The sequence below is a fragment of the Anticarsia gemmatalis genome, chromosome 11 (assembly GCF_050436995.1).
Source record: "Anticarsia gemmatalis isolate Benzon Research Colony breed Stoneville strain chromosome 11, ilAntGemm2 primary, whole genome shotgun sequence".
NCBI lineage: Eukaryota > Metazoa > Arthropoda > Insecta > Lepidoptera > Erebidae > Anticarsia > Anticarsia gemmatalis.
Genome location: NC_134755.1, coordinates 8,249,757 through 8,262,431, shown reverse-complemented (window position 1 = coordinate 8,262,431; position 12,675 = coordinate 8,249,757). Strand labels below are relative to the sequence as shown.

General features: G+C 32.8%; 1 protein-coding gene across 4 annotated transcripts in view; it reads right to left on the bottom strand.

Moving 5' to 3' along the window:
* Positions 1 to 10,620, bottom strand: part of abd-A (abdominal A) — a 47,027-nt gene extending 36,407 nt beyond the window's left edge. Inside the window, exons 1-2 of one of the 4 annotated variants that reach the window (XM_076120047.1) lie at positions 9,536 to 10,620; positions 2,474 to 2,521 (exon numbers count right to left, since the gene is read on the bottom strand). In XM_076120047.1, coding sequence (XP_075976162.1) covers positions 2,474 to 2,521; positions 9,536 to 10,136 — 649 coding nt within the window. In that variant the 5' untranslated portion in view covers positions 10,137 to 10,620. Of the gene's footprint in view, positions 1 to 2,461; positions 2,522 to 9,535 lie in introns of all 4 variants that reach the window. The other 3 variants (XM_076120049.1, XM_076120048.1, XM_076120046.1) reach the window with 3 other exon arrangements.
* Positions 10,621 to 12,675: the final 2,055 nt, after the last annotated feature.

The window sequence follows — 12,675 nt, the reverse complement described above, 5'->3', positions numbered from 1 at the left end:
TTAATTTCCGTCTAAAATACTCCGGCGCCTCCAGACTATAAATGTTCACTGCTTATTTCAATATTCGTATCTATAACGATCGTATTCAATTACCTCAGACGTAATTAATAAGCTATAAAAGTTAAGACATTAAAATATAATATGCAACGTTGATTCTAAATCAAATATTAGAAAAACTAAAACAATAAATCTTCGATTGGTTTTACCAAACGGGTTTACGTGAAGAAGATATAAAATGGCGTGCATAAATCAATCGTGTGTTTCCCTAACTCTTTAGTTTTTTAATGAGTTATAAACGCTATTCGGTGTGTGTCTGGGCGGCACACAGATGTGGCACCAGCTGTTTCTATGACAGTCACGTTCTGAATCTGACAATGTGTTTGTACTACACTACGCCACGGGCTTGGCTCGTTAAATTTTTATTGCCACAAGGTCGCCACTTTATGGTCAATTCTCAACAGTTATTGTTCGCGGACAAACTTTTTTTACAGCACTAGCGTCAATCACTTTATAACGGTGAAGTTACGATTGACAGTGATTAAGCCTTAATTGTTATGGCACTATAAAATTCCGTTTTATATACTCCCAAAGTGTTATGATTATCCATTTTTAAGCGTTGGTATACTGTTTGTGTATTACCTACCGATGATAAAAATGTTAAAGGCGTACTTTCACAGCTGAATAAAAACGTGTAAGTGAATTTCTTAAGTGATAGATTTATGTATAAAACGGAATATAATATTCCGCCATGCATGCAAGATAAACGCGAGCAAACGTCATACGGATATGTTTATTGAGGCGAGTGCAGAGTCGGCCCTTTCTGCTGCTCTGTGAACACCGTATGATAACAAACGATGTTTTGACTACGAATTTGGCGATATCGACTTTCGCACAACAGCCGCAAACGGTCCGTAATAAAGCAATTTGCGGGCGTGCCAACAAAACAATGGACCCCTTTCTAAGCTTGTTTTAAAAGCTTTCGACGCTGTGATTTAAAACCCTTTGACTTATACCTTATTTGTAAACATCTTGTAAGCACAAAGGATCTCTGTTTACAACAAAAACGAGAATTTGCACAACCCTATTGCCGTGAACCCTTTGTTTAGTTTTTTCTGATAAATTCGCACAAATTGGTGAAAGTAGCTTGTCTGTCGGCATCAATTTTTATGGTTCAGCACGGCGGCAGCGTTAGAATTGCAGTACGTCTAACATAAACTTACAGATATACTGAGGTACGTAAACTATTGTAGTGTTGTTACTCCGTAAGCAAAAATGTAAATCGTTTACAAACACGCTCTTTGAGATGAGCGCGTTTGAAGGACCAGCATTCCGTGTTGTAAAATATATTAATATTGCAGTCATAGAATGAAGACACAGGATTTATATTTTGCTGGGTGTCTACAATGTTTTTAGTTCAAAGAACGCGCTTGCCATAAATATGGTAAGAAACGGCCAAAGAAGTATTGGTAAATCCATCTTATCTATACGGAACAGCCTCATCTAAAATTGAGAGTCCTTGACCATTTTTGTTACCTTAATGTTCGGTTGCATAAAATTGACCCACTATTTAGCTTTTTGTTCTCGGGGAAAGTTTGTTTGTTACGGACCTTTTAAACCCTTTTCGTCACTTTTTTGCGAAAGAACAATAAGATTTGCAATAGTTGTGATGTACAATAGTAAAAAGTACAACAATGTCGAAGAGAAATTTTGCACAAAAACGTCGCAATAAAACGTGATACGTGATACAAAAGACAGGTAGCATTTTCGGGTTATTCTTTACCTCTTTGATGTTAACTAAAAGATATTTTAGTCTTCAAAAAGTAAAAAAATAACTTAAGATTGAAACAGTCATTCAACTTTAAAACCTTCAATACAAAATAAAAAGAGTACAACATTCTTGTTTTTAATCAAAAAGGTTAGTTGATTGCAATAATTCCACAAAGCGATTTTAAATGAATAATTGCAAAATAAGTTTACGACAGCCTTTGAAGGATTTTTCAATCAAAAGCTTCACACACGCGACCGAACGCTTAAGGAAACTCTGCGACTATTTATAACAACTTTTAGCTACTGTTTTCTTTTTAGTGAAATAATGCCTTGTATGGTCGAATGTTTAAAAACTATTCTCATAATGTTATGTCTACCACTCGACCCACTTTCGTTAAAACATTCAAATCCAAAAACCTTCAACAATGTTATTTCAAATGCCTTTTAGTCGAAACATTTTTTCACTGATAGTTTTAAATGGCTAATTTTCACAAAGCTAATTTCAAATATTCTGCATTAATGGCGTGTTATTTACTATTGATTTAAAAAGTTCCGCCATTAAGCCCATTAAATATTTTAGTTACAAAATTAAGAATACCGTGCCATTAGGAGCGTTGTTTAGTCGCGTGTGTTAAGATTCCTTAAACTAAATATACTTAAAACTAAAAGAAAATAAATTTGAAACGATAAATACCATTGAACTCACCGCAGACCACCCGGTCGAAGGGGCTCATCCAATCTGGAAATGGAAAATCTATTATCAATCGTATTGAAAGTTCTTTGTTTCGGCCAGTAGCATGCACAACATGTAAAGCCTACAAATATAAAAAAAAAAACAATAAGTAAATACAATGTGTACAGAATTTTAAATGAATGAAAAATAATTGTAAATCGGTCTTAAAATATTGTTGAGAAGCGAAATATACACGTTTATAAAAAGATACCAATGTAGTATAAGAATGTATAAATTAGGATACAACAGCGTACATAATGTACTTATTATAATAATATTTTGAATTAGACAGTAAATAAAATAGAGCCAAAACGGTAACAGCTCTCAAGTTCCCCGTAATAGGAACGTTTGTTTCCACATTTCGAGCAAAATGATAATATTTGCGTCGAAAACCTGAAAGTACACAACTGTGCGTAATTTGAATAGAAACGGGAGTTATATTAGTATAATACTATAGTGCAAAAGTGGAATAAATCTGGGCAAAATAGGTACTCTTAGGAAAATAACGGGAGATTAAATAAGGCGTGACTGAATTAACACCGACTGTTACTTTTAATTAGTGTAAATAATAATAAAATTCGATAGATTGACTACAGTCGTAAAATGTATTACAAAGTAGTTTCCATGGGCACGGCACATGTGAAACTAACTACGGTAGAACAATCAACAATTAATTACATTTTATCGTGAATCTAAATTGCGAGTAAAACATTTTTAATTGCGTTTTATCAATTAAAACTATTATTTGGTTTTTACTGTGTTCTACGATCAACAATGCTAGTTAACATTGTAATCGGTGTAGTTCGGGAGCTGACGGCACAAAATTGTATAAAATTCTATTATATAGTCTAAGAGATGAACATATAATAATAAATAATTTCACGCTTGAATTTTTATACTATTAAATAAAATTTGATGCTTAAAAAAATGTTTTAAATTATAATACCTACGAAACTTATCTAAAAAATGTTTATATTCCGTTATCTAAGTTCAAACGAGCAAAACCATTTTTAACACTCATTATTCACAGCAAAATGTAATTTACAATTGAAAATGTCAATTATATCTCGCCGAAATATAAAATAAAAGTACATTATTACAGAATAAAACGTGTTAATGTACGAAAAAAATCATTATAGGCTCGCGAGAACGGAAGCAAACCGAGAATTGAATATAAACTGTGATATTTATTCACCAAGGTTAATAAGCTTTTGCTTTGAGTACAAATTAATTTAATTTTTATTCGATAAAAAGAATCATATTCATTTCAGTTCTGAGAATACTTAGATAGATTATATTACCTAAAGTATTCTATTTAGCCTATAATTATTTACATTCGCCTGTTTAAAGGCAGGCGAAACCCGCGACTGATCAGACTTATTAAAATTTTCTGGCATTTAATCAAAACAAAAAGAGTTATTGGTGACTGAGAATCTGAAGAAAAAAAGCAGTAGACAAAAAACATTCTATTAAAAAACTCTCATAGCTATCAACATCGCAAATATAATGACTCACAAATAAATTTACGTCCAATTAAGAACGCATGTTGAGCTACTCCGGTTCTTTAGCAACGTTTAAATTTAACGAGTTTTACCGATCGGAAACATTTAAATTGTCTCGATTGAGTGCAATCGTTAATTACACGGCGAGTGCATAAAAAAATTCGATTATACGAATGGTACGCGACATATTGATACTCGAAAATTCACAATTCATTCGAGCTGATAACAACAGGCTTTCGGTCGGCAATCGGGAATTTAAAAAAATCGACCGTCGAAACTTTCGAAAGGCGGTGTAACCCTAAAATGGAAAAGGTTAAGAGTTCTGTATCAGTCCCACATTTCATTCAGGAAAGATAATGATGTTATTTTTCAAGTTAAGAGTATTTTATTGTTTTTTTGGAGACGCTGCAAGAGTAGAGGCCGTAAATATGTGCGTAAGTGAATTAGAATACTTTTAATTTTGGAAATTTTAATTATCCTATTGTTTTTGAGACTAAATATGTTGTGTAATTTTGTAATAGTAGTTAATGTAAACAATGCAGCTTAAACGATTTAATTAATAACGTGCTACAAATAGCAATCAATAGTATAAAGGGCTTTTGATGGCATGTGGGTTCCGATTGCACACGGCGGGCTGCGATTGGCTGCGGTGGCCGGCCATATTTGTTCGGCGCATGCGCTCTGAGCGCTGCACACATGTGACTGGTGCTCTTCTTTTCCGCGGTACACAATGTTTACTGTCAAGCACGAGTTGTGACTACACTTTATAATGACTTTTACTATGAAATTGTGTTGTTTTATTTGCAGATTTATTTTGAATGATATTGTTTAAAAGTTTAATTAGGATCTTGTTAGGTTTAAATAACTAAATTAATTATTATTTCTTTATGTATTTCTAATTAAAAGTTAAGTAGATAGCTGCTTATGTTCCTAAAATGTAGATACCTATCTAATCGTATTAAATCTACATTGAAAGTAGTCTCAAATTATCTTTTGCGTTTTAAATCAAAACAAAAACCTTACAAGTTATTTTATCGATGCATTTATTTTAATAGTAAAACGACCGTAAAGAAATATACTTAGTAAAACATTGAATCACAGTAAAGTTCATTCAAACTATCACGAGAGTAGTGTTTGAACGTATAACGCTGTAACACTGTCAAATTGTTGTAGAATGTTGGGCGTTACGACGAATAACTGTCGGCTACTGACAAATCCGCCATTTTAATTTTGTATGCGCGCGCGTCCAAGCACCTGCCGCGCTATTTTTGTATCGCTGAGACAAATTTTCACCTACATCAGTCCAGACATTTTTATACGCCAACATTGCCGACAAATCACGAAAATAGTCCATTCCTAAACAAAAACAAGATGATTATAGGCTATTTTATATAATTTTGCTGATGTACGATGCTGTTATGACTGTACATTGCGGCTTTGATGAGCTTTTTTTTGCATGACGACGGTACCTATGCGTCAATGAATTGTGCCAAGAGCATCGATTCGGTTCTAAATATGATTGCGCCGCACTTATCTCTCGCTTTTAAGACTTATTATTATGTTTAAATTGTTTGTTATAGTTTTGAATTATCATTTTGAATCATGTGGGTCATATTTATTATAGATAGCATGTAATGAGTATATAGACATCCATTACTTAGTAAATATTTTGAATACACATATTATATTTAATTAAATTGGTTATTTACTATAATTTTATCTTAGCACTCTGGTTTTTCCAAAAGCTTAACATTGAAAATACCTATACGAATATCATTTTAGGAGTGATTTTGACTTCACCAACGCTATGTAAATTTTAATCTATAATCTCAATATTAACAAAAATTATAGAGCAAGAAAAATGAAGATATGTTCGTGTATTGTACTTATTTTTTCTTGCATTGTACCTTTACATTTACATTGTAATAGTACCTACTACCATATAACAAATTATCCTTAAAGTGTATATTGTATTTTATAAGATCTGGGAATTCTAAAACCTTTATATACCTACTAAAACTCTTCCCTAATAAACACTAACCTAACTTTACCTAATAAATAACCTTCATATAATCAAATAAGCCTACATTTTTGTGAACATCTGAAAAGCCTTAAACGGTTTCACGCCATCATCTACATAGTTCAAAACCAGCCAACAAAATTATGTAAATAGGTGATACAAAGGCATATAAAATGTAGACTGATGTACCTTATTGATTTATATACAGTCAATTCTGCATTAAATAAAGGTCGTTATATGTTTTTCTATAATAAAACCGACAATAAATACATATTAATAGGCTCATGGATATGAATTAGGTAATTGATGTTCCATAAATAGGACGATGGAATTTATGTATTAGGTATATTATGTACTAGCTGCCCGACCGTTGGTTTTAAATCAATTATTTTACACAAAACCTTAACAAATTATACATTGAGACTTTTATCCGTAATTGCTCTATCTAATGGTACAAATCTCATGAAAATCTATTCAGTAGATTTCGAGTTTATAGCAGACAGACAAAAAGAGGCGGCGCGGCGCGTGGTGACTTATTTTTATATTGCTATTAGATATATTATATAGTGATTATAGCAATAGATGGACACAGGCCAATGATGATGATGATAGTGATTATGTATATAACGACGGAAAAGGGAGTTATTTTTACATAAAAAAATATTTTCCGTTTGGTACGAAATAATATTATTATGTCAATGTGACATTCATTAGGAATTATAATTAATGTATTAATTAATATGTCTGTTTCTGAGTTTTGTACCTTTTATATTATTAGGTATTTTTATTATTTATTTGTGTCTACATAGATAATTAATGGGTAGATTTTTGATTTTTTTATTATTATTTATTACATAGTACATTAAATATTCATTAAGATCATTATTATTTACTTCAACATGGATAAAATAAGTTTATTACGTCTTTAACACATATTTATCTTGATAATATAATTTTTAGGCATCTTAAAAGTTATTAAATCTCATTAATTTATTGAATAATTGTCATTTTTGTGAAATTTCATAAGAATGTTATTATATATTTTATTCCAACGAATAAATAATACATTATTTGATATATCAAACGTAAATCTGTGCAATAAATAACAAAATTTTGTTTACATCTCCAAGTAAATCAGAACAGAACCTTCAGTATAAAAATACTTTCGCACTTGACCGAGTTATACGGTACATTTTTTCGTGGTATAATTACGATTTGACACTAATTAAGTGCTAAGTAGCTATGGAGCTGAATATAATTGTTAATTAGTAGGCTCTCTTTACAAAGAAGCGTTTTTATTGAATAATAATTGACTTATTGCAACGTTTGTTAACTAAATCCATTGTTTAAATAATAACTGCTATAAAGCGATTGAAATGCGCTATAACGTTTCTTGTAACGTTATAAAATAACGTTAGAATTATTTATTGGTGCTAAAGCAGTTATTTTTTTTATAGCTTTTGTGTATTATTGTCGTTATTTACCTGCATTTATAATGCTTGGTTAGTTCGCTTTAAGTTATGTTGAATATATAGCGTAAAAAGTGACTATATATTCATTTATAATATATATTATTTATGTATTGTAATTTTAATGATTTTTATGCGTTTATGTTATAATTATAGGCTACTAACGATAGGTTTTTATTATCCGTATTGAAAGTTTTGTTGAGCCTATATAAGATACATTTAACTATATTTACTACTTTAATGTAGCTGCTTTGGTAGATAAAGTGAGTTTTTTTTGTTATATACTAATTGTTTATGTGAGTACTAGAGTCTTATATTCAGCGGATATTTTTAATTCAATACGAATGTTTATTTTACCCTTGTTAATTATACTTAATTTGTTTATTTAAATAAATATATTTCAGATATATTTATTTGAGTTATAATTATAATAATTTTATTAAATAATAAGTAGTTACAAGAAAAGTCTTATTATTGTAATAAATAATAAAACTATCGTGCAATTTAATAATTGTTAAGTTACAAATAAATATTTTAATGGGATATTTTATAGCGTGTTCCGATAGAGCGTCTTGTAATACGGAAGAGTACACTAGCTAATAAACGGTTCAATAAAAAGAATTGTACTATTGTATGCAAAACGAACAGGCACTTTAGCTATATAATGGTTCGCCTTTTTTGAGTACTAAGTGGACCTCACAGACGCACACATTTAAAAATCAAAATTGACCCAAATGTACACCATATTGACCCCGTTCTAGTGATTTAATTTGTTTTTAATTTATTAGAAATTTTCAAAATCGTAAATTTGATATTTTTAATGTTTGAAAAAGAAATATTATGTTTATTTCGGGTTCTGTTATATTTTGTGTTTTGTAATTAATTGATAGCTTCTTAATTTATTTCTTTTGGGATTTTATAATATATTTTATGTTATTTATTATTTAAAATTGTCAATAACCTAACTGTAAAATAATTAAATTATTTAAGAAGTTTTGCTTGACATTAATTTCTAAAATTTAATTTAAATTGACACTTATTTAATCCGATTTCAAATAATTGATTGATTGGTGTCATTAAAAAAGCAGTTAATTGGGATTATTTATAAATTTAGTTTTATTATATTAATATGAGAAGATTTATTAAATTTTTAAGCTTCTGAATGTGTTTAAAATTTTATTGTATATAAAGGTAGTTTATGTGATTAGTTTGATAGTTGTTTAACATAACATGGGCGGGTCTTGCTCCGTCGGCGGACGGGGCGGGCCGAGCGACGGCCGAATACGCGCGAACACACCCGACGCTAACATTTACGACCTCTACTCATTGTTTTATTACCTGTTTATAACAAAAACACCCTTATAACTTCCTAATTTACTTATTTATATTAATTTTCCAAGTAAACTAATTGCACATAAACCTATTAAAAGTATTCGCTTTTTCCCCAAATTGTTATTTTATAATCGTAATGATTCATCGACAATAAAAGTAATAATGGCCGATTTTATTGCATTTATATTGCACTGTATGAAATATTTTATTGTTATGTGATAGAGTCGTATTAGAATGACTGTAATCTGTAATAAATAGGTGAATAATGCAATTCTTATTAGAATATTTAATTTTATTTTCCTCCGGTGTCATTTTTATCTGCTTATTTTTTTAAGCAGCTATTCGGTTAATTATTATTGAATATTAAACAAATTATTTCGTTTCGACTAAGTATTTTTTTCATAAGCGAATAATCTTTCATGTCGTCAAAGTATATAAGGGTAAAAAATAAGACTAGGTAGACTGTACACAGAGAAATTAAAAACAAAAAACATCTCTACACAAAAACGATAACAAAAATGCCACATAAAATGTACTAAGGTACTAAGCACATAACGATCATATAGCACTTTTTATCTATATATTTAAAGATGCTCTTTAATGTACCTTTTTATAAGCAAACAAAATCCAATTTGAACTATTTTTTTCAGACAAAAATAATGGCGGCAACATCGTAAACTCAAACCATGCAGTGAAGGAGTAAAACATTTACCAGTGATGGACATCCAGGGGTACCGCGGTATGTCAGGGAGAGGCTGAGCTGATGGCTGCGAGCAAGCCGCTCCCATGGCGTCCACGGTGGCGGCGGAAGCAGCAGAGGCCGCAGAGGCCGCAGCCTGGTGGTAGAACTGAGCCGCGGCCGCCATGCTGGCTGAGGCGGCAGACACGGCCGCTCCACCGTTGTGCTGGCCGAGTGCGTAATTCACCATTGGATCAGCTCCCACAGCCGTGGGGTATCGGCAACTCTTGTCGTCAGCCGCAGAGAGCCCGCCACCGGCAGAGAACGGCACCGAGCCCCCGAACTGCTGGTGGTGCGACACGTAAGGATACATCCTCGCCGGAGCTCCCGGCGATGCCGAGGACGAGGACGATGATCGCTGCGGGCTGCCGGCGCCCGGCGAGCCTGCCCCCAGCGCTGCCGCTCCCAGTCCGCCTGACAGCGAACTCGACAGCGACGTCGACAGAGACGACGACAGCGAAGATGACAGCGACGCCTCTATAGGCGACGCCCCAGCACCCGCGAACAAATTCTGGTGGTGGAACTGCTGGTGGTACTTCGGGAGCATGCTATCGATGATGAACTTGGAACTCATCGCTCGGCGGCGACGCGGCGCGCGACGATCGCCTCGCGGGAGATGCGTTTATCGCCGGCGATTCGGATCGATTCTCGCGCGTGCACCTCTACTATGGCCGCGGATCGTTTATGACCCGCGTATGAGGCTCTACGACTCCGAATTCCCCGTCGTGGCGAGCGTTACCGCTGCCGCGCGCCGCGCTCGAGACGGCGAAACGCGCCACGTGCGTGCGAGCGAGACGCAGCGATAAACGAAGGCGACCCCGCGGAACCCTCTCTGTCTCATTAATTCCTACCTGCGTGGCTTATATTAGAAAGAGATAAAAGCTATTCGCTAACGACCATTCCGACGGCCATTGTTCGTAATGGCGCCGGGCCCCGCGCACCCCCGCGCCTTCCTCGTCTACACCAATAGTGATCCGGTGCAGAACATTCACCGCCAATCACAAACCATTCCGGCACTTCTAGCTGTCAAATTGAATGGTTTTAAACAGAATTGCAACATTACTTTTAATATTCAGAAGAATTTTTTCGTAATTATTTTGAACTTAATAAAATCTTACAGTGAATTTTGTAATATTTATTGAAAATCTTAACGATAATGCTTATTGCAACGACCGTAGAAAGACAAAATATTTCATAATTTTATGAAGTTATCTAGCCTTGAAATATTTTCCGTTTTACATGATATCCTTTAAATTAATACATTAGGAAGTTGAAGTTTGCTCAAGTAATATTTTATTAATGACGTCATTTTAAAAATAGTTTACATAACAGCAAATCTTAATTCTGAATTAATCTTAACTGATAGTTAAATTTACATTTGTCTGTTGTGTTAAAAATGAACGACATCGGTTGGTATTTTTTACATTTATTCCATAAACCTAAGTATAACAGAGTTTGTATAAATGGTCGAAGAAAAAATATTAAGTTAATTTCACAGGAAAGGCTTAAACAAAACTGCATTGCAATAAAAAATTAGGTTAATATATAAAACAAACAAAGAAATGATTATTATCGACCTATAAAATAAAAATATTTAAAACAAGAATTGCTCCAAATTGCGTTATACCGACCACGTGGACGGACGAGTACTATCCATCTCGTTTGTTTGAATGTCCCTTTCTCTGTCGCACGTTTCATTCATACTCACAGGTCGTAACAACACCGAGCACATGTGCAATAACAAACTTTACGACTATTAAAATAAAACCGTTTATTGCCTGAGAAGTTTATTTATTTGTTACACTTTTGAATGTAAGCGTGTTTAGTGCATGGTTTTTATAGGCTTAAGTTGCCTTTTCAGCTTTATCAGGTCGGTGGTACGACTGTGAGGCAGTAGAACATTGCATAAGTATAGGTTTTATGTTGTTATTGTGATGTTTTCGCCGTAAACGTATGGAATGCATGATATGGCCAGTTAAAGCCGTTTATTTCGTGATATGATCATTTTTTTTATTGATTTTTAATGAGGTTAATGGAAGTTTAATGTACCGCTCCTTACGAGAAAACTCGATAGACCGTTAAATTTTGCGCAGATAATTTGTTATGGCGGCTAGATATTGTTTCTGAATCGCTTGTTTGAAATAAAAACTATTCTAGTACGTAGACTTGTAAACGACGACTGGACCATATTTTAAAAGGCCATGAATAATATTTCAAATATGAAGAGCGTATGAAGCGTATAAATATTGCAAAAAGACAATAAATAAAAAAAGATTCATGGTCGCAATTTCTTTGATGGGTGTATGGGAGATAGACAGCCATTTCTAGTTTGCTCAAACTTTCCATACAATTCGTATAACATGTAAGAAAACGGGCAATCATTATAATAACATCACTTGTTCGAAATGAAACAAGTTGTTAAATTCTTTTTTATTTTTATAAAAATGTTTATTACCACTGAAAACATTTTGTGAAGGCATTCTGCAAAATGAATTTAGTTTAAACTCTACCAAACAGTAGAGGTGGAAAACAGTTTTTTAAAAATACACACTGAATTAAATTTTGTTGGATTTTGAATATTTTTAGTGACTTTTTCTCTTGCCAAATTAGGTAGAGCTTTGTTAGTAGTAAATAGTAAAAAACTCGTTAATTTATTTGTGGAATGACCTGTTCATAATGAACAATATTTCATACGTTTTATAACTAGTTAGATTTATTTGTTTGTCATTGCTAGTATGACATAGTTATTTTTAGTATTGTTACGTGATTACTCATACATAATATGAATATTGTAGAGTTAACTCTACCAGTTTATAATAGGTATAGCAACTACATAAAAGTCACACATTTTAAATGAGATCTCCGTATAAAGCTCGGCTTACATATCGCCAATTCTAATAAGACTCTACGTAGAGCCAAATTTATACTTACCAATGGGAAATGTTTCCTATTAGAATAGGTAGGTATATATTGAAAAGTTTTTGTACAATTTTTAGTATAAAAATGTGTCTTTGCTTGTAGAATATAGGTCCAGGTAGAGCTTATTTCTAAACAAGAGTTCAATAAGAAAAAACATACTTTCGTTCATAATATTTATTATAGAAAGGTATATC